General features: G+C 60.0%; 2 protein-coding genes across 2 annotated transcripts; both read right to left on the bottom strand.

Moving 5' to 3' along the window:
- Window positions 1–6277: 6277 nt before the first annotated feature.
- Window positions 6278–10091, bottom strand: CBX2 (chromobox 2; the record flags this gene model as incomplete). Its single annotated transcript, XM_080356566.1, has 5 exons — window positions 10017–10091; window positions 9896–9939; window positions 9338–9403; window positions 8070–8139; window positions 6278–7627 (listed from the first exon to the last, which is right to left on the bottom strand). The coding sequence occupies exons 1-5, from the start codon at window positions 10086–10088 to the stop codon at window positions 6278–6280; spliced, it is 1602 nt and encodes a 533-aa protein (XP_080212692.1). The 5' UTR covers window positions 10089–10091.
- Window positions 10092–17559: 7468 nt separating this feature from the next.
- Window positions 17560–21966, bottom strand: ENPP7 (ectonucleotide pyrophosphatase/phosphodiesterase 7; the record flags this gene model as incomplete). Its single annotated transcript, XM_080356786.1, has 5 exons — window positions 17560–17648; window positions 18138–18351; window positions 18939–19559; window positions 20531–20676; window positions 21726–21966. 5 exons carry the CDS (start codon window positions 21964–21966, stop codon window positions 17560–17562), a joined length of 1311 nt encoding a protein of 436 aa, XP_080212912.1.
- Window positions 21967–22176: the final 210 nt, after the last annotated feature.

Consider the following 22176-nt stretch of genomic DNA (forward strand, 5'->3'; position numbering starts at 1 on the left):
GCTGGAAGACTCCAGATAAAGCATTTTGTCGTATCCACATATCTGACAAGTCCCAGAGCCACCTTTATGCATTCAGAGACAATAAATATTTCCGTTTTCTTATGCCAGTTAAACAATAGCCAAAAGGCAAAGGAGTCCCGTGTGCGAGCAGCCCCGCCGGCTCGGCTGCCGTTTGGTGGGTTATTTGCCTGTGCTGCTTCTCCTGGGGTGGAGGACCCTGCCGCTGCTCCCCTGGCCGGCTATGGCCATGGGCTCCGTGGCTCCGAACAACGTGCAGCGGTTCCCTGGCTGGGTTGAGCGGCCGCCCTGGGGGCTGCAGCCCCCCGACCCTGCTCGGTCACGGCCTGGCCTGGGTGTGCAGCGGGACCTTCCCCAGGGCTGATTTCGGTTGGGCTGGAGCAGATGTCCTGGTCCTGACACGTTGCTCTGAGCATCACTGTGGGTTGGAAAGCACAAATCTGTCCAGCAGTGTCCCCAGGCTGGGCCAGGTCCCCTTTGTCCCTCCTCCCCGGCTGAGCTCCTGGGGGTGAAAGCACACGGGGCCCTTGCTTGGTCCCTTCTGCATCCTTCTCTTGGGACCTTTGTGAGCCGGCCCAGCAGGAGGATGCTCTGGGGGCTGTACAGAGGGAGCCATGGCTGTGAGTTCTGGATTTTTGTTTGTTTTGGTTTTTTTTTTTTTTCTGTGTTTATTTGGTTTTGCCTTTTTTATTTTTTTTTTTTTCAGCATATTTTGTAAAACTGAGACTTTTTAACTTGGTTTGTATGAAGTTCCAATGTGCTGGTTTTGGTGCTGGTGCCCAGGGGCAGCTGCCGTGGGCCGTGTGCTGTCAGAGGGCCCGTCCTCCCGCTGCCGCTGTGCCAAGGCTGGAAGGTGCTCCGCTGTGGAAAGCTCGGAGCCGCACTCTGTCCTGCCCAACACGGTGGGATCCCGTGTGCTTCACTCCAGCCCTGTGTGTACGTGTGCGTCCCGACACGCGTGTATATGGAGCAAAACATACATGTGGGTTTATATGTGTGTATGTACATAGCGACGTATATACTGAGTGTGTGTGTGTGGGTCTGTGTGCGTGAATTATTTAAATCTAAGACTTGTACAAAAACGATTTGGCTAAATCTCAGTCTCAGAAGTGAAGCTTATCTACGTGTCTTCTGCCAGCCGTGAATGTCCATATGAGACCTGCTTTTTATGTGAGTTTAAATATATACTTTGTAAATAGAATTGTGTCTGTGTTCCCTTGTGGCCCTGGGATGAGGGGGGCGTGAGGCCAGGGGGTGCCCGGGAGCGTGGCGGGGTGGGAGACGGGATCCCGACGGGGCGGGTGGGCTCTCCCCTAGCGCGGGCAGGCGCGCTGGAGCCGGCACCCGACGGGGCGGGGGGAGTCCGGGCCGTCCCGCGGTGCCCGGACAGGGTGGCAGCGGGCACGGCGTGCGGCTCCGCTCCGACGAACAGCCCCGGGGCCGCCGCTCCGCCCTTCCGACGGGGCGGGCAGCGCGGCGGGGTTGCGGGCCGGGGTCCGGGGAGCAGCGGCCGCCCCTGCCCGGCGAGTCTGGCTTTTGTATTCAAATCTGGCCCGGCCGCGCAGGAGGAGGGGAGCGGCGGGGCGGGGGGGTGTTGGTTTGGGTGGTTTTTTCTCTAAGCCGTGTCCTCATTAACCTCATTTCTCGGCTCCGCCGGGTGAAAGGCGCGGACCCCCGCATTATGGGAGCTGTCAGCGGCTGGGCGCGGAAAATGAGTGTCAAGGAGGAGCGGGAGAAAGGGCCGCACAATGGCGCCTTTCTCCCCCGGCCCTGCGGGGGGGCCCTTTCACACGGGCCGCGGCGGGGCCCCCGGCGGGGCGGGCGCGGAGGGAGGGGCGGGGGACGGCGGGACGGGGGGGAACCGGCTGGCGGAGCCCCTGGACGCGGCCCGCAGGAGCCGACCGCCCTGTGCCGGAGCGACTCCGCGCCCCCCCGGGGCTCTGCCCCCTCCCGAGGGCAGCCCCGACGGCCGCTTGGCCCCGGTCCCGCCGCTGGCCGCGCAGCGCCCGTCCCCGGCCGGTCCGGCCCGAGCGCGGGCGGGTCCCGGTCCCGCAGGTGGGGGCGGCCGGGCGGGTCCCCGGGTTGGGGCGGGGCTGAGCGGAGACACCTGGGCCCCCCCGAGCAGGCGCAGCTCCCGTCGCAGCGGAGGCCGCCAGACCGCGCCCGGTAGGAGCCGCGGGCTGGGGCTGGGGGGGCTGCGCCGTGCCCGGGCCCTCGGTGGGAGGCGGTTGCTCGGCCCCGGTTCCCCTCAGGCTCCCCGGCCCCGGTTCCCCTCAGGCTCCCCGGCCCCGGTTCCCCTCAGGCTCCCCAGCCCCGTCGCGGGGCCCTGCTGCGGGGGAAGCGGTTTCGCAAGGCAGCGGCAGCAGCCGGGGGGACGGGCCCAGGCGGTGCCCATGGCGGGGAGGGTGCTCCCGGAGCATTGACCACACCAAGCTGGAAAGTTTAAAAAAATATTTATTGATATGCTAAAAAAGAGCAGTGGGGAAAAGTTATAGAAAAAACCCCGTCGATGTAGCCATCTCCTAGTGTTTTCCTGCAAATAAATTAAGAGCAGCCTAGGGGCGGTGGGTCTACACTAGCGTTAGTGTCCAGAAGCACCAGGAAACGCAGCGAGGTGCTGGGGGGTGACAGAGGCCCAGGGGAGCGGTGGCCCCGCGGCCCTGGTGGGCTGGGCGCCTGTCCGGCTCAACAAAGCCCTTACCCTTTCCCAGGGTAATAACAGCTCCAACTTTTGTTCTCTGGAAATAAAAGCAAACAAACAGCTGTAGCTTAAAGCAATTATAAGTGTAGTACATGAACGATTTGGCTCTCTCTTTAATTAAAACATACAAATCAGACCAGTGACTGGCACAAGTTACAAGAACAATTGTTTGTTTTCAGCCATCCCTCAATTTCTTTCAGTAAAAACCTCCTTTCTGGCTCCGGAGCCATTCACATCCAGATGAGAAACTCAAAACGATCTGGACCCCCTGAGCCATCCTCATCCCTCCACGAACTCCAGTTTTTTTGGTACAAAATATATATATAAAAATAGACTAAGTTTCTAGGGAAGATGGCTGAATTGGCCACCTCTTCCAGTCCAATGGAAAACAAGAAGTATGCTTAACCAGATTATGCCTGGAGAAAATATCCATTCAATATACAAATACTGCAGGACTTTCCACATCGGAAACCCCTTAGAAAATGACAAGTGACAAACCTCTAATTGGCTGTTTGACACATGCTGAACACCCTGACCCATAGCAGCAAACTTAAAATAAAAGGAAAAAGGTAGACCTTGAATGCTAATGGTACTGACTGGTAAACAGGGTCTGCAGCGGCTTTCAACCCCTGCTCACTAAAGATTACAGTAAATCACATTATGTGCCTTGGAGAGGCAACTCCAACAGGGACCCTTCGCTCAGACACCCCAGCGCTGCCGGGACAGCCGAGATCCCGAAACACGACGTCGGGAAGAGGCTGGGGAAGGAGCACAGGAGGAGAGGAACGTCAGAAAAACTCCTGGATCATCGTCTTCATCATCCTTAGACCTTTGGGATTGAACCAGCTGGTGAGCAAAAGGCACAATAGCAATGGTGACCGCAGAGTCCTGCTGCTGGCGGGAGGGGACGCGCCTGGCGAGGCGGGTGATGGAGGGAAGGCTCTTGCTGTCGGGATTCGTGTTCCCGCAGGTACAAGCCCAGGCCCAGTGATTGCTCACCCAGCCGGGAGGCAGGAGCTCCGACGCGGGCTCTGGAGGGAGCAGCTGTCTCAGAGCCAGCGTGCAGTGAGCGCGGCCCCCGCCGTGCTGCAACGCAGCCCCTGCCGCTGCAGCTCGTCTCCTGCACCCTCTGTGGATGCTTAATGTCCAGTCCCTCCTCAGAGCATCCTCAGGTGCTTTGCACCCCCCCTGGGACACAAACATCCGCATCCTGCCACTCTGAGCAAGAGCATCCCTGCCGGGCCGGCTGCCTCTCGGTGGGCATCCCTCCGCTGGCCTCAGCGCTGGGGCTGGGCTCCGCCTGACAGCTGGGTGTCCTGCTGGGGACCAGGGCACCTCTCCCCACCGGTGTCACAGCTGTCCCCAGGACCCTGTGACCAACCCGCTTTGCATAGGCACAAACCTGTTGTGGGACCGGAGTCGCAGACGAGGCTGAGATGGGGACGGTCCGAAAGGCACATCATTGTCGTTCAGTTTGGAATTGCAAAGGCCAAGCAGCAAACATTTGGTGTGTGGGGGAGAGCACTACCCCTGTGCTCCCAGATTCCTCAGTTCTTCTCCCGAAACGCTCATATCGCCAGCACAAGCACATCCAGAAGAGATCATTCTGCTGACACAGGATAACGTTTCCTTGGACTGTTCGAAGCAACAGTGGCTCATTTGGCAAAGCTAAAACTAGAAGGCAAACAACACAGACGGTGACATTTTGGCATCTTGGAGCTCAATGGAATCTCTGTCCTTGGGAACCTCCTCCCTGGCCAGGGCTCCATGCGCTCCTTGGGCAGAGCGATGCTCAGCGCTGGCCAGTGCTGCGCCCGGTCTCTGCAGAGCCCCTGCCCCAGGCTGCCGATGCTGTGACACGGTGACATTCAAGGCTGCCCAGCTGCCCTGGGGCACAGCTCCTGCGGTGACATGCCGCCTGCTCACCCGCACGCTGTCGGCCCGCGCAGGACACCGTGCTCAGCTCTGTAACACGACAAACGCAAAGCCACGACCAACGGGATGGCTGGGGATTAAATCCAAGAGCTAAGGGAGCACAGCAGCCTGTCCCGGCAGAGGCTGCAGCCGCCGCTCGTGGAACCATCACCCATTCCTCGAAGAGCTGGGCAGCACGTGCAGCCAGCGCTGGCTTCTTGTTTCCCCTGAGAACCGCACTGCCGCCAGCCCACGGCAGCAAATGCAATGCAGTGGGCTGATGCATCGGGGGGTCAGAAGTACCTGCACCCCCAGTTTGGTCCATTTATCTCCACATTCCTTTGTGTGATGACGCTGCGAGTGCCCTCGCCTGTGGCAAAGTGAGGTTCCCATCCCGGTGCCAGGTGAGTCACCTGGCGAGGGTGACCGCGACACAGCGCTGTCCACGCACAGAGCCAGCGGCCACCGCAGAGCCGCTGTCGGGACAGCCCTCGGGCACCTCCTGACCGTGCAGCGAGGCCTCGCGGGGTGCAGCTTCCCACCTCCTCCAGGAACCGAGTTCAGCATTCACAGAACCACCGTGACCTCGAATACTACCGAACTCTGCCTGAACTGCTGCTGTTGCTTTGGCTTGTAAGAGTAACCCCTAGCAGGGAAAAAGGCGTCCGTCAAAGAGCCATTATTGGTTGCAATCACAAGCCAAAAGGAACCCACCGGCTGCTGCCACAGGGCGGTGGGATGAAGGTGAGTGGCTGCCACGGGCCCTGCGGGGAACGGCGGCGTGAGGCACCGGGGCCCGGCAGGAGCCAGCCCGGGCAGCAAGGCGATGCCCGCGGCCAGTCGCCTTTTGCTTTGAAAGAGGCACCTTTGCTGCCCGTCTCATCGGTGGCACCCAGGATTCAGTCTGCCCTAAACTGCTTTTATTACCCTCCTCAAAAAAAAGGATTTTGTCCTTAATAAAAAATGTAAACAATATTTCCCTATCAGCTGGAAACCACAACAGAAACGTCATGGACTTCACCATCACTGGAAGTGACCTCGCCCAGGGGGGTGGCTGGGCGGAACGTACCCTGAAAAAACCCTGTTACAGTTGCCCCCCAGCAGCCCCCATGGGCTGGGAGCAGCAGCTGCCTCGTTTGGATTGATTTGCAATTCCCTACGGTGAATCGGTGGCTCAGACAGATTCACAGGGAGCCCAGAGGGAAGAAAAGGATCTCCTCGTCCCGTCCCGGCTATCAGCCTGGCTCCTCGCAGCTCCGCGCCCTCCCCCTGCTGCCGGAGAGCCACACACTTTGTGATCTGCCATTTCAAGCTGTAAAGCAAAGAAATCCGTGTACAGTGAAGCCTGGCTCAAAACTTGCCAGCCCGGCACCCCGGCAGCGCCGATGCCCCTGCTCCCCGAGAACGGCAGTGGCCGCCTCTGCTCGGGGCGCCGCTCCGGGGAGGATGGAGAGAAGCTGAGACGGATCCATCGACCCGCTGGCAGTTCAGAGCAGGTTTCACCACGTCTTTCTCGAGCCTCTCTGGACACAAGTCCCAGCAGGTCTCGTGTGTTCACTTTTAGAAAGAAAAACCTGATGGAGGAGCTGGGCAAAGCTGAGTGAGAGGCTGAAGGACCCTCTCCCTCCTCTCACGCTTCTGGGCTCAGTATTGCCGCAGGTTGAAAAACCCGACGCTGGTGGGGGACTCCTTGACCGTCACGGTGATCAGGTTAGCAGTGACATCGGTGACAAAGACGTGCTCGATCAGGCTGCGGGTGGGTTTCCAGTCCTGGCTGGTCTGGATAGAGACAGACATGTTCTGCCCCACGCCAGGGAAGGATGCGGAATCCTGGTCCGAATCCGAGCTGCTCTCTTCGCCTGTGCTCACTTCAGAAAGCGCGGCAGGCTTGCGGTTCTCCGCAGCCGCGTGCCCCTCCTGCGTGCCGGCCGTGCCGCTCTTGGCCAAGTCCCTGTCGCCTGCCCGCAGGGCCTGCTTCTCGCTCTTGCCGCCGTCCCCCCCCAGCACCACGCCGGCGCTGGCAGCATTCAGCCCGGCACCCGCCGCGCCACCCTTTGTGCCGGCGGCACCACCGCTTGCTGCTGTGCCGCTGCCGGAGCCTTTGGACAGGGCGCTGCAAAGGTGACGGGGGAGGCTGCTCCCGCCAGCCGCGCTCAGCCCATTTTTGACGCTCTGCAGGTTTAGAGCTTGGAGGTTCAGCTCCTGGCTGGAGGCTGCAGGGCTGCTGGCCCCGGACGAGCTCGCCGGCATCTTGCTGCCGTTGTGCAGCGTTTGGCCTCCTGCAGCAAACCCCAATTTCTGGTCCCCTCCAGCGCTGCTGCTGGGAGCCTTGGCAGTTTTGGATCCCTGCACACTCGGCCCAAACTCCCCAGATCCTTTCTGGCTCCTCATTTTTAAGTCCAGCCCTAAGCCGCTCTTACCGGCTGCCTGGGACTTCAGTGCCAGCCTGCCCAGCGGGGAGGTCTCTGCCGAGTTCTGGCTTTGGGACATCCTGTTCATGTAGTGCACGATGGAGCTCTGCCAGCTGATGGCGCGGGTCGGGCTCGCGGCACCACTCTTCATCATGTTGGGCAGGTTTTCTGCAGCCGAACCCCCCGAGCTGAGCCCGGCCAAGGCCCCTGGCGGGTCCTTCAGCCCGGCCGTGCCCGAGCCCTGGGCGCTGTGCTGGGGCTGCAGCTTCCCCAGCAGCTTGGCGCTGCCGCCCGCCTCCTTCCGAGACGTTTTCAACACCTTTGTCAGGTTCACGGTCCTTCGAGCCGCTTTCTGCTCCGGGGGAAGAGGTTTCCGCCCACGCTTCTTCCTGGAGGTGTCTTTCATTTCGGGCTTTGCCACCAGGATCTGAGCTTTCTTCTGCGGTACCGGGTGAGTCTCTCTGCCGCGGGGACCTCTCTTAGCATCCAGGTCACTCTCATCCTCTTCATCAGAGGAGGAGGAAGAGGAGGATGTGGAGGAAGAGGAGCTACTTGACTTAGTTTTTGTGGGCATCTCTGGTTCCTGCCAAGCAAGAGAGAGAGAGACAGGAAAAGAGTTAACACAAATTACCAAAGAACAGTTATGGGCACTGCAAACCCTTCCATGTTGCCTGGCCAGGTGCCTCAGACACACACAGGCTCTCCCGTGTGTGCTAATCCGCCAGAAAATGAGTGAGGGAGCGAACAGCACAAAACCGACCAGGCTTAAATATCAGGCAGGATCCTCGGGCCAGGAAACTCTTCAGTCCCTTCCACACCACCACAGTGATGAAGAGACGTCCTCCTCATCCACCCACCCACCACTGCAGCCTTCAGAGCCCCTCGCGCAGGGTCTGCGGACGTCACCGTGTCCTCAGCACCCGCTGGAGCCCAAGCGTCCGCCGCGCCCTGCGCTGGTGCCTGCCAAAGCCCGAGCCCCCTCAGCTCTGTCGTGGCCGTGGATTTCCACCTCCACCGGGACTCACCACGTGTTTTCTGGGCCTGCCCCTGGGTCGCTTCCCCCTCTTCCGATTCTGCGCTTCTTTTTCGTGTTCCCTGAGAAAACAACGATTAAGTCACGGGCGGTGACAGGAGAGCATCCCTGCTTGCTACGCTAACATCCCCACAGCAAGAAGGTCCCAGTGGTCAGCGATGGACCTCAGAGCGTTACTCATCCCAAGTCAGTGGCTCTCCCAGTTCACGGTGAGGTTTGCAGTCTCTCTAGTACAGCAGGATCAGGCAAACAGACGTGCCGGTCCCTGCCAAGCCTCGCCTCCCTCGGGCGCTGGCGGCGCGGAGCTTCCCCACGCTCACAGGGCAGCGGCGCAGCCTCCGGGCGCAGGAGAAGCGAACGCGCTCCTGGAAACTCTGCGAGTTCTCTCCTTCGCGGGGCTCATTTCATCTGTCCCGCATCTCCTGGCCCAAACGCGGTGGCCTGGGCTGACAGCCACGCGAAGCCCGCGGTGACTGTACGGGGAATGCTTCCAGGTCACTATACTAGTTTCGTAATTCTCCGTTTAAAAAGGACGGTGTTAAGCTGTAATACATCTGGCTAATTAAACGCCGTGCTGTCTGCACTAACCAGCAGATTCCATTCTTGAAAAAACAGATCCAGAAATGAGTTACAATTAAATCCTACCATAAACTTTAATTATTTTCATTAATATGGAGCCAAAATATTTGGCAGTGCTGTGCTTACCCTAGCCAGCTGGCTACTTTTTTACCTCCATGCGTGATCCCTGGTGTATAATAGCTGCAGAACAATTGCTGTTCTCAGCTCGGCTCCGGGCAGCAGACCCGGCCCTGACACAGGACACCATCTTCTCCCACCCGTTACCTCCTCATGTTCTCTGAGCTGTGCCCTCCAGAAGTACAGTTCGATGCCTTCCCAGCCCACCGTTCCCGCTGTCTTCCCACCTGGGCGTGCAGTCACCCCCAAGCACAGCTCAGGCCCCGGCGGCTTAATGGGGAGCAAGAGCCAAAGGTGTGTGCCAGGCACTGCCGTGCTCCCCTTGTACAGCCAGCACAAAACCAGAACGTGCCCCGGGGCCACAGAGTCTTCGTGTTTGCCCAGCCCAGGGAGAGTCGTCCTAGGGGGACGCGAGCTGTAATGTCAGGAGATGAACAAAAGGGCTGTGCCACAAAAGGCACGGTGAGCTTCAGCCTCTTGTTTCCACAACTTCTACCACACGCGCAGCCAATTAGAACTGAATTGACTTTATCGTTTGCTTAGAAATGTTTATAGTTTGCTCACTTCTTTTGGAAAGCGAGGAGGAGTCTTGGATCAAGGATGTTCTCCTCGGGCTCCCAGCTGTTATGCCTGCAACAGAAGACACGGACTGGGCGAGAGCAGGGGGGCTGGTGCTCCCGCCGCCCCGTTACCGGCCCGGCACCGGGGAGTTCATCCGAGGACAAACGGGACCTTGGTGTCCCCCGGCCCGAGCAGCCGGTGTCGCGGGGACCAGGACGCGCGCTCACCGGGGGCGAGCTGGGGAGAAGGGGCCGGGGATGCAGATCGCGGGGGGGCGGCCACGCCGCGCGGGGCGAGAGGAGCCCCGCACATCCGGGAGAGCTCCGGTTCCAGCGGGGGGCGCGGGGCCGGCGCCTCCTCACCGCGGGGAGCTCCGGGGGGCCGGCCCGGCCGGTGGGGCTGGAGCGGAGCCCCACGCGGCGGCGGGGAGGGCCGGGCCGCGGCCGCGCTTATTTGTAAACAAAAGGAGCGGCGCGACCCGAACAAAAGCGGCCGGGCGGGCGATATCCCCGCGCTCCGCACCGCTCCGCGCACCGCTCCGCACCGCGCAGCCCTGCTCACTTGGAGGACCAGCCTCGCCACTTGACCAGGTACTCCAGCTTGCCCTGCGGAGAGAGACGGGGAGAGGCGCGTTAGCGGCGGGCGCGGCGGGGGGGGCGCGGCGGGGGGCGGCGGGTCCCACCTTGCGGAGCCGCTTGCTGAGGATGCACTCGGCGGCGAAGACCTGCTCTCCCACGCTGCTCAGCTCCTCCATGGCCCCGGCCCCGCGCACACGCACACACAAGGGGAGCCCCCGGGCGCGCCCCCGCCGCCGGCCGCGCGCGCCTCCGCCCCCCCATCCCTGCGCGCCCCCCGGCACAATGCGGCGTGCGCGCCCCCGGCGGGAGGCGGGGGGGGGGGGGAGCTGGCGGGAGGAGGAGGGGGGCTCCCCAAATTCCCCGCTGGCCAATGAGGAGCGGAGGGCGGGCCGTGCCGGCAGGGGGGTGGGGGGAGGCATTGTCTGTGCGCGACCCCTCCCCTTCCTGCCCGCGCGGGGGGCGGCCGCTGCCCGGCCGGAGCGGGGACAATGGGGACGGCCCGGCCCGGTGCTTTGTTCCCCTGGGCGCGGGGCGGCCCGGGCAGCGCGGGCGGACTCGCTGCCTGCACGGACACGGGCTTCGCTGGCCCCTGCTCGGACACTCGAGGTCCCTCCCGGGAGACAGGGCAGCGGCGGGGGTGCAGCCTGGGGCCGGGGGCGCAGCCCCCGCTGGTCCTTGCTGGACTGGAGCAGACGGGAGCGGGACGGGTTTGGTCCTGAAATAGTTGATTAAAATGGAATAAAGCGTATTTCCTCGGAGGGTGGTGGTTCCGTTCATAACCATCTCGCGGTGGCGGCTCGGAGCCAGGTACAGCCCGGCCCGCGATGCGTTCCCCGCCGCCGAGCCCCGGTCCCGGTCCCGGTCCCGGCCCAGTCCCGGTCCCGGCCGCGCTGCAGCACCGCACGCCAACGGGGCGTGAAGGCGGCGTGAGGAGCTACTACAGCGCGGTTGTGCGCGGTGGGCGTGGAGCAGTGAAATATGGTGCTTTACAGGGATGGAAGAAGATGAGTCAGCACCTCAGGGAGTTCAGAGCCGCGGGCCCGGAGCCTGCGATTAACCGTGCGGGAGCCGGAGGGAACTGAATTTCCGTAGCAGGGGAGTCCGCGGGGACGGAGCGGGACCTGGAGCGGTGATGGGGCGTCCTGCGCGGGGCCTCACGCAAACCCCCGGCAGTGCTGTCTCTGGTAAGCGATGCTCGATTTAGAAAAGCGTTTTGATCTGCAGGGCTCGTGTCGGGCTGTTCCCGGTGCCGGCGGTAACATCGCTGCCGGGGAGCCCCTGCATGATGGATGGGGAAAACAGCTGCTTCGTTAACCGAGCGGGGCCGAGCTGGGGACTGTAGGACAGTGGATGTGCCTGGGGTGCTGGGTCAATACTGGGTAATTGTCTTAGGTCGAGCGCTGTCACATTTTATTGTTTCCATTTTACAATTGCTGTGGTGGTTTGCTGGCTGGGAGAACTGTTAGAAGCATTTTTTTAACCGAAGGTGACACAGAAATGCAACCCAGCACTGCACTTTTTCTGTCTGGAGTTAATTTATCTTTCGCCAGCTCTACTCTTTGTGTGCAGCACATCTTACATTTTAGTAAAAAAACCCCGTGTGACTTTCCATCCCCGCACGCGTGAGCCGTGTGCGTGCACAATACGGCGCTCACGGCGGTGTGTGTGCGGCTCAAGCGACCGGCTGTGCCGAGCTGGGCACAGCACGTGGGGCTCGCCCAGCTCTTGGCATCGGGATCACCGAAGCTGGGGGACGAACACTGCTGGGAAATGAGCCCTGATTTGGGTAATGACAGGTGGGCTCCTCTCCCTGCCGACCCCCGGTGCTTCCTGAGCCCCCTGTGGTGATGCAGCAACAGAATAGCTGTTCTCTCCCTCCTCGGAGCAAAGAAGAAAAGGCTGCTGTGAGCAGAGGTGCTCTGCTCGCTGCGCCTGCGAGAGGCCGGGGGTAGGAAGCAGGAGCAGCCCTCAGCATTCGGGTCTCTTTGGGGACTGAATGTGTGCAGCGTTTGGGAGGCTGGTGCCTGGCGTGGTGCTGCCCGGCGGCTCCGTCCCTGCCCGGCGGCCCCGTCCTCGCGCAGCCCCAGGCCGTTCGGTTCCAGCAATAACCCACACTTCGTTAATGCTGAGCGGCCTCAGCGCCGCTCTCGCCTCCCCCTCGCCAGGGAGCTGAATCCCCTTTGCCTGTCAGGAGGAAAAAGGCTGCGCTACTTTGTGGACTGGAAATCTCCTTCATTTCCCCAGGGGTTTACTGGGTTTACTGGGAACCAGGCAGCGCCTGGGCCGCACTGGGCTCTGTGCTTTCCTCCAGTTCTCCCAGTTTGCAGGTGCAGGTTATGTTGCACGGTCCAAAAGGCGCGCGTGATGGCCGGGGCAGAGCGGGTGTTTCCTGGCAGTGCAAAGCCCCCCGAGCCCTGCCTGTCATCCGTTCCGGGCCGGCAGCTTTCTCAGGTTGGTCGCAGGTTTCCCATTATTTGAGCTCTTTAATGGAGCCCTGCGGTTAAATGAAAAAATCTCACTTTATCTCAGTAAAGAAAAAGGAAGAGAACAAATCACTCGAAGCATTCAAAGAGCCTGAACTAGTGGCTTTGAAGATTTGCAAAAACAGGAAGTGAATAAAAAAATCCTACTTTTGTTTATATGTTAAAATCTTATTTTTATGTTGTGATTGAGATCTTCTGCTCTTGGGCTCAGCAATAGCTTGCTGGAATCATAGCTGTCTGCCCCTTCCCAGCGCCAGGAGTGCCACAGCACTGCCTGTCTTTCTCTTGGGCGTTTTGGGATGTTTTAGTGATGAAAAACAATTGTCTGCGAGTGCCTTCCGCCCCTGCCTGCCTGCAGCTCCCCCGGGGGAGCAGGGCAGCGACGGGTCCTGGCACAGCGGGATGTGGCCGGAGGGGACGGTCCCAGTGACGGTGTTTCACTGGGCATTGCTGGCCAGAGCTGCCGCAGAGGCCACCCGGGCGCTGGCTGGGCACGGCTCCCAGGGCGGTGCAGGAGATGCCCGCCTGCTGCCGCCAAAGCTGCAGCTCCACCCGCGAGTGCCCTTGGGCTGAATTCAGGGCTCTCCATCCCTGTCAGAGACTTTGTCTTCCCAGAGAAACTTGGGCACATGCAGTAAATAGCTTGGCCACCACACTCCCCAGCTCCCGCCGAGCTAGGTGACAGCACAGCAAATGAACTCAGCAGTTGCTGAGAAAACCTTTGGCATCTTAAAAATGAGACTGACGCTCTTGAACTGCTGCCATATAATTTTGTAGCTCTTCCCAAGTGAGCCAGACATCCCAGGAATGCCGCGTATCCTGCGTTATGTTGGTGGTGGGGAGGTTGTCATGCTGGGGTGGAGGTTTGCTGTTGGAGGAAGGTGTTCACCTGAGACCAGACCTTCCTACCGAAATCCGTGGTGCTGCTGGTGCGTTGGGGATGGAGTGGCACACGGGCAGGGCTGCAGGGCGAGTGTGGAGGGTTGGGGATGGAGCGGCACATGAGCAGAGCTGCAGGGCTGCAGAGTGAGCTTGGCAGGACCAGGCATCAGCCGCCAGCCAGAGCCTGTCCGGTCAGGCTTTGTTCCCGCTGTGAGGACCCGTCCGCTCCTCAGGGGCCTGCAGAGCAAAGAGCCCCGGCTGGGGAGGTGCAGGGTGGGGGTCAGGGCTGTAGCTGCTTCCATGGAACGCTTGACCTTGCACTTTGTGCCTGTACCCATCTGGAAGAAGGAGCATTGGCAGGGGTGCCTGTGCTTCCCTCCGGTGCTGCGGTCTTGGGACTTTTCTGGGTCAGCATTAATAGCGACAGGGTTTTCTGAGGGGGTGCCAAGTGCACCTAATATTCCTGACTTCAAAGATGAAGCTGGGGCCAGCCCGGTGAGCGGCTGGGCCGTGGTGGCCATATTTGTTGTGGGCAAACGGTGGTTGTTTTCCCAAGGCATCAGCCAATTGAAGCACAGAGATGTGCACACCATTTGGGCACCGCAGGCGGGTGCAGCCGGCGATGGAGCTGTGCAGCCGGCTATGGAGCTGTGTAGCCTGCAGGGCGGGATGAGCAGCGAGCGCGTCGTGTCCGGGCTCTGTGCTGTGTGCGGGAGTTGTAGGGGTGCGCCAGGCGTTTCAAGAGGCAGCAGTTTTCCTGCAAACCGTGTGTATGCCATAAATAAATACATGTGTGTATGTTTGTTGTTACGTTACCATCTTGGAGCAGCGGGGACCCCTGGGTAGCAAGCATCTTTCTAGTGCAGGAAAAAGAAAGGGAAGCAAATGGGGTGGAAATGCATAGCAAATTGGGATGCAATACACAGCAGGGCTCTCCCTGCTGTGTGACCCCCAGCCCTGGGGAGGGGGGCAATGGAGAATGAATTACTTGGGCATGGGAAGATGCAGCACTTGGAGGAGCAGGGACCTTGGTTGCGCATCAGGCAGCACCTGTGTCCACCAGCACAAACCAGTGCCCGGTTTGCCAGCAAGGCCCGGCAGGGCTTTGTCTGTTGGGTCAATGTTTGCTGGAAATGTGGTGTGGTCAAAGTGTACGAGGTGTGAGACGCAAAGGGAGGGGCTGGAATGTGCAAGATTTGAGTGTTTTCTGGACTGCAGGGTTTGCCCAGGGAGAGGCTGGCTGGGACTGGTCCTGGGCTGGGGAGCAGGGGCTCGGTGGCCGGGGGGGCTGTCACTGCTCTGCGTGTCTGGGAGGCGAAACCCCTGCACCCCACGGGAGAAAGGATCGGCCTGGGACTTTGGACCACTTGTTCCAGGGCTGTGTTGTCAGAGGGGAGGGAAGGGCTGGAAGATTTAATTAAGTGTGTGACATGTGTCTCCAGGTCATCACTCAGAACAGTCCTGCATGTCCTGATGCTGCAGCGGGCGCTGCATGCTGGGCACCCCGGGCTCAGCGGTGCCAGAGATGGGCTGTGCCGGCCCTGGCTTGTGCCGCTGGGAGCTCCAGCTTTGTATAATTATTACCGAGGAGCGCTGAGGTCATTCCTGCCCCTGGGAGCCACCGCGGCCTGTCACGCCGAGACTGGCAGCAGTTCATTGCCGCGGGGCAGCTGCTGGAGTTGGGCGAGTGGCCGGTAACTCCGGGCACCGCGGGTTTAACAGCCCCGAGATGCTCGGGACAGGGTTTTCCCAGCAGCCGCCCCCGCCCCGCCGGTGCCCGGCTCTGCCGGGGCGGTGAGCGCGGCTCGGGAGCCCCCGCCCGCCGGCTGCCGGTACTGCAGCGGGACACCCCCCCCAGCGGCGGAGCGGAGCCGGTACTGCCGGTACTGCAGCAGGACACTCCCCGCAGCGGCGAAGCGGAGCCGGTACTGCCGGTGCTGCAGCGGGACACCGGCCGCAGCGGCGGAGCGGAGCCGGTACTGCCGGTACTGCAGCGGGACACCCCCCGCAGCGGCGGAGCGGAGCCGGTACTGCCGGTGCTGCAGCGGGACACCGGCCACAGCGGCGGAGCGGAGCCGGTACTGCCGGTACTGCAGCGGGACACCCCCCACAGCGGCGGAGCGGAGCCAGTACTGCCGGTGCTGCAGCGGGACACCGGCCGCAGCGGCGGAGCGGAGCCGGTACTGCCGGTACTGCAGCGGGACACCCCCCGCAGCGGCGGAGCGGAGCCGGTACTGCCGGTACTGCAGCGAGACACCGGCCGCAGCGGCGGAGCGGAGCCAGCAGCCAGGGCTGGAGCAGGAGCAAAGGAACAGGTTCGGAGGATGTGCTGGGCTGTAATCGCAGTTGGACTGAAGAAGTGCTGTGTTCAAGGCTTTCTTCTTTTCTTTCCCCAAGTCCGAGTGCAAACAGCTGCTCCAGGATACATCTAATGGCAAACTGGGTGATGTCACGAGCACTGGAAATCTTCTGGGCAGGGGTATGGTCAGGTTCCGTGTTCAGACGGAACGGTATCTGCCTCATGGGAGACTTTTCTGACAGCCGTGTCTCACTGAAACACCGCGTGTTGAATCAGGAGCTCCATTCCTGTTCATGGCTGAGGCAAAAATCAGCTCGTAGGAAAGGGTTCATGTCAGGAGGTTGATCGCTATGAACTCTATGTTGTCTGCATAGATCTGGGATCCAGGCTGGCACTGGCCCTACGAGCACCCTACTCCGTACCTGCCGCAGCCGACAGCCGGCACCCCGAGGGCCCGGCGCGGGGCACGCCGAGTCCGGCAGCGCTGGGCTCTGAGCCCTGCGCGCTCTGAGTGCCGGCATCCCTGGGCACCAGCCTCACAACCCAGCTGGCGGTTGCTGTCTGTAAAATGGGCACGGTTGTGCTGACCTGTGCGGAAAGTCCCAAGGTCGCCAGCAAGATCGTTGAGAAAGTTGCTATGCACTATTATTATTAATATTATTTTAAATAACATTTGCAGTGCTGGTCCATGTGCTCCCCTTTTGGAGCCTCGCCATTGCTTGCTGCCGGGCTGTTTGTGCCGTGTGCTGCCAGCCTGACCCCCACCCCCAGCACTGTTTCAAGCCAAACATTTTCTTCCTGTTTTTCCAAGTGGAGCGTGCGTCTCTTGTTTCATCTGGTTGGGTGATGCTGGGAAGGCAGCATGAGCAAGTCTCTATGGCAACAGATGTTTATCGAGCCCCTGAGTTGAGGCACAGGGTTGAGGAGAGGCACTCGAGCCTCTGGGATGGGGTCCGGGCAGCTGCCGCGCTGCCGTCCCGCTGGAAGGACGGGGACTAGGGCTGCGGGACGAGCTGTCCTGCTCCCTCCCCAAGCTCCAGCCTCACCGAGAGGTCCTGGGTGCTCCTTTCTTTTCTTACAGGAGCCTGCCGGCACACTCCGAACTTTGATTGCTTTTAATTGCTTTAGGTGCTCATTGAGTATTAACTGCCCCTGGTCCAAACCGAGTTGAAGTTGTTCTGTCTGGAGCAGATGGGGCAGTTGGGGTAACCTTGTCAGGCTGTACATGGGTGCCAGCTTCCCCAGCGGTGCATCCCAGTGTGCACCCCAAAACTGGGGAGAGGCATCTCCTTCTGGGACTTGGTCATTCCGGAGGAACGTGGATCAGCAGTTTGGGGAGGTTTTGGGAACTCTGTACAATTCTCTGAGACCAGGGCTTGTCTTCATGAGACACGTCCTTCCTCATCTCCATACACAGGTAGAGCTGCCTGGAACTCAGAGGCTGCCAAGACAGGAAAGCACAGCACTGCTGTTACTCATTTCACGTATGTGCAGCCTGTGGATATCGGCTGGGGGCGTGCAGTACTGCAAGGGCCAGGAAATCAGATTGGGAACTACTTGTCTTGGTGGGTCTCCAGGCAAATATGCACAGTGAAGGCAAACTTACATCCTATTTCTCTTGCAGCCACACACAGGTACACACAGAGCTGCAAGGGACGAGGCTTCCCCCCCGTGATGCTCACACATCTGCTCTCCAGCGCAGACCCGGCCACACGGGCTGGGAGCAGAGGGGTCAGGCGGTGGCAGGGAGGGGCCGGGGGAGGCCCAGCCCTTCTTTCCAGCCCCACAAACCCTGGGTAGTGTCAGTGCTGACCCGGGTAGTAAAAAACCACAGTCCCTCTACTGGAGGTGCAAAGGGTCTGCTGTGCGGGGGCAGAACCTGGAGAGGCCAAGAACAAACATGTCCAGGCATGTGCCTGCTTGGGCAAGGGCACTTGCAGGCGCTTCTCTGGGTGTCCTTAGGGCCGGTTACCTGTGCGGGGGTTAGTGTAGTCCTCTCCAGCATCCCAGAGCAAGAGCAATTCCCAGCATCACCGGGAGCTTCTTGGCGGGAGAGAGAGGAGCGCTTGAACCTGCAAAGCCGAGAGGAGGAGTTCAGCCTCGCGTGGTGCCCAGGTGAGCAGCAGCCCCGTCCCGCACGCTGTGACGCGGGGGAGCTTGTGCGGAGGATCTGGCACCCACTCTGCTCCCCCCAGGATGGCGCTTCACTGGCCTCAGCACCCCCTGCCGCCGCCCGTCAGGGCTGTGAGTGGCTTTGCTGTGGTGTCAGGGACATTTAGACACCTTGGAGTGGCACCGGCCCGGTGGCCGCGGGCGGGGGCCGAGCCCGGGGAGCTGCAAGCTGCAGCGGACAGCGATGAGGCCGGCGGGGCCGGGGACACGGACGGGGCCGGGGACACGGATGGGCCGGGGGACAGGGAGCAGCCGCTCGGTGGCGGGCGTGGTGGCGGGCGGCGGCCGCCAGGTGTCGCTGTTCCCGCGGGAATCCCGGCGGGGCGGTCCCCCTCCCGCTGCCGCTGCCGCTCCCGGTGCCGGTGCCGGTGCCGGTGCCCCGCACTGACGCAGCATGGGTGTGACGGCGAGCAGGGAGCCGTCGTGCGGCTCGGGGACGATGTCCAGCAGCCGGCACAGCAGCGCGTAGACGTGGACGCTCTCGAAGGGCTCCACCAGCAGCCCCCGCGCGAAGGCGGGTCCCACGGCGCGGAAGATGGTTTTCATGTTCATGGCCTCGTTGTCAAAACCGTGTTCCCCCTTGTTGAACTGCACCTTGTACCGCTGCAGGGGAGAGAGAGGGGTGAGTGCCCGAGCCCCTCCGCCCCCCAGCACGGCCCGGGTCCCAGAGCAGCAGCTCCATGGGCCGCATCCACCCCTCCTGTGCGTGGCTTTCGTGTGCCACGTTCTGCAGCCACAGGGTTTAATGGTCTGTTTGGTTTCTTCGAGTTTTTGAAGTTGATCTAATAACGTTAAACTTTGTGGAAGCTGGAGGGTGCTGCCCAGACACAGCTTGCAAGCATTTACACCTCGCAAGCTCCCCCTTAAATGTCAGCGCATCCAGAGCTTGCTGTACTGAGGAGCTTCACTCGGGAAGCTGCCCACGGGCCTGGGCTTGGGCTTTCCCTGAATGCCAGGCCAGGAGAGGATCCTGCAACTGGGATTCTGTGGTTGTTCAAGTCTTGTTCCAAGACCTCTGGACCCTTTTTTGTCTGAACTGGAAAGGCTTTACACAAAGAGCTGGAATTCCCGTTCATTTGTTGGGAGACCAAGGCGTGAAGCCAGGCAGGTACTGGGGTGCCATGAGCAGGGCAGGAGGAGAGAGGCAGATCCCCAAAAGTCAGTGCAATATGTCTGTGCGTACATCTTACCCCATGGATCACATATCCTGGGTCGCTGTACAACACGAGCGGGGTGATCCGGGAATGGTTGGCGTAGTGAAATCTCCTCGGAAAGTCTTCTTTCTTGTACACGTGTAGGTTTGGGTGGGCATCTTTCAGGACTGAGTACACATGCTCTAATTTTCCTTCTTTTGGCAACAGCAGTCCGTTTGGTCCATAATCTAAGAGTTCAAACTCGATGTCTTGGAACGTGAAGTTCTCTACTGTTTGGATGTGAATCTCGTTGGTCTTTATGACCGTGTCCATGCCGTGGTCGGACGTGATGATGAGGTTGAGGTTTGGCTCCAGGCCGCTCTCCCGGATACGCTGCCTCAAGTAACCGATGGTTCTGTCCACCTGCTCGACCATGGCTTTTCTCTGCGCGGATTCAGGGCCGTACTTGTGTCCCGCCGAGTCCGGCTCACCGAAGTAGAGCGCGATGAAGTTGAGGTTGTTCACCGTGAACCATTCCATGGTGGTGTCAATGTTCTCTCTCCAGTTGGTTTCATTGCTGTAGTTGAACAAGGGCGGCTCCACCAACTTCATATTCACCTCTTCCCCTTGATATTTTGCTTTTCCTCCAGGGAAATAGATAGAGCCTGTCTTTAAACCCTGTCAGCAAAGACATTGCGTAAACTCACCTGCACTTGCTCTGCAGCATCTCTCCATCTGTCACTGCAACCACATACTAACGCGGTTAGTTCATTCAAGCCCCTAATGTCTACCTCTAATGAGGTTTTTCTTGCTCGTTGCCAATTAAAAGTGATTAATTGAAAGCACTGCCCTTCCCAGGACTCCTGCACTTTGATTTTCTCACTGTGTTAGTAACACTAGCTATAACTTTGGAAACTGTGACCCGTTTGTAGCTTGCATGGACCCGCTGGCTCTTGACCATCAAGACATTAGGGTGTGTTTTACTTCAAGTTCTCACCCTGAAGTCAATGGGACCAATTTGGCAGGTAAATACAGGCAAAGGTCCGTGTGTTGGGCCAGGTCTCAGGTCCTGTCTCCAAGGCTCCTGGGGAAGCCTTGCTGCCGCGCGGGCGCCACACCGCCCGAGGGGGCCCGACTGAGGCTGCGGAGGTGGGCTTTGAGCCCTGGAGCACGTGGAACCCCTGGGCGCATGGTGCTCCCTAAGGAACCGGCTGAGGCTTCTTTAAACAGGAAAAGGATAACCAGTTTTATTAATGTCTTAATAAAGCTGAAACGCATCTATTATTTTTTGCTATTTTTAATAGAATTATCATAATTATTCCTGCCGCTGTCTGGGGATTTAATTTTTTTGCTGGTCTAATTAGGTTGCGTTTGCAGTGAGGATGTTAGCTCATGGCCACTAGAGATCGTGGCTTGCCTGTGGCTTTTCCACCATGGCAGCAGCAGGAGCTGCACGTGCAGGGCCGTGTGGGTGCAGGGTCATGGGGGTGCGGGACCGTGGGGCAGCGGGGCCGTGGGGGTGCGGGGCCATGGGGCAGCGGGGCCATGGGGCAGCGGGGCCGTGGGGGTGCAGGGCCATGGGGCAGCGGGGCCATGGGGCAGCGGGGCCGTGGGGGTGCGGGGCCGTGGGGCAGGGGGGCTGCACTTGCCTGTCTCTGTGCGGTGATCCAGATGGGCAGGCTGCCGTTGTCCCACCAGCTGTCGATGGCCTGCGTGGTGTGGTAGGGCAGCTTCACTCCCGTGCTGGTGTTGAACCACATGTTGTGGATCACCCCGTGGTTCTCCAGGTATCTCCCTGTCCGGAGAGGGGGGGGGTTCAGCCCGGCTGTGGCTGGGGGGTCTCACCCTGCACTGGGCGATGCCCTGGGTGAGTGGGAGCTTGTGCCCCGCGCACCCCATCCCAGCTCTCCCTTTGCCTCTATTTGTCTCCTTCCTCCCCCTGCCTGCTACAAGGGGGTTCCCAGGGCAGCAAATGGGGTGCTGGGGGGGTGTCTGCTCCTCCCACGGGGTGTTGGTCCCGTGCCGGGACACCCTTGCCCTGGATGTGTCGGTGCCGCCTGCAAGTGCTCCCGCCTCCCCAGCACAGGCAGGTTCGCGTTATCCCGTGTTCAACTCATCGCTTCTCTGTTTTTCTTTCTCTGTTGTTCACAACTGGTGAGGCCAATGTGCAGCAGAAATTCCCATTAGGAACTAAAGACTTGCACTTTGTACTGTTACATTTCATGCTATCTTTATTATTCTGGTCCTGAAGACCACACAGTTACTTTTGCACGATATCCCTGTCCTCTCCTGTATCGACAACACCTCCCTGCCTCTTCCCATCAGCACATTTCATTAGCATGTTCTACTTTTTATGCCAAGGTTATCGAAAATCTTAAGTAAGATTGGCTCCACCATCGATTCCTCAGGCATTCCCTGTTGCCGTCCCTCCAGCCTGACGTCTGCTCTCAGCACCGCCCGCTCTCCTCTTCCCTGCAGCCCGTTACTTCCCCACCTTAGACATTTTGTACTAATCTTCATCTTCTCCATCTTAACTAACGATTTCCCGTGTGGTGCTGTATCAAATACATTACTGAAGCCCAGAAAGATTAAATTTAGTGCATCTCCCTTGTCTAGAAAATCATTTATCTTATCGAAGGAGGCTATCGGGTTGGCCCGGTGCTATTTACCGTTGATAAATACAAGTTCAGTTCTATCACTTTCTGCAGCTATCGCCTCGTTTCTGCTCTAGAGCTTCGCGTGCAGCCGAGGCTGGTGCCCGCTTCGCTTGGTGGCATCGCCGGTGACCAGGCCTCGCGTTTGCCGTGCCCAGGCTGCAGCCGGGCTCGCGGCCGGCGGACTCACCGGTCAGCAGCGTGAAGTGGCACGGGCTGGTGATGGTGATGAAGGCGGGAGTCATGTACTGCGCCTTCACCCCCTCCGCGGCCATCGCGTCCAGGTGCGGGGTGTCCACGTCCTGGTCGTAGTCCCACCGAAAGCCATCAAAGGACACCAGGAGGACTTTGCTGCGGCTGGATCGCTGCTGCACGGGGACTCCTCCTGCTAAAGAGAGGGCAGCACACAGGAGCCCGAGTGAAGTGAACATCTTTGTGCCCTTGAACTGGAATAGCGCAGACATCCAGAGAGCTCACGTTAATACATGCGGGATGGGACTAAGTTCGGCTCTTATCTAATCTCGAAGTTGCTGATCAGGCCCGTGGCTTCAGCCAGCACTTCATATCAGAATGAGCCCCTCTGGTTTTTGTCTATCTGAGATAGATTAGCTTAGATGTCTTTCTGGGTCAAACACCAGATC

Source organism: Nesoenas mayeri, assembly GCF_963082525.1.
Source record: "Nesoenas mayeri genome assembly, chromosome: 19".
Lineage (NCBI taxonomy): Eukaryota > Metazoa > Chordata > Aves > Columbiformes > Columbidae > Nesoenas > Nesoenas mayeri.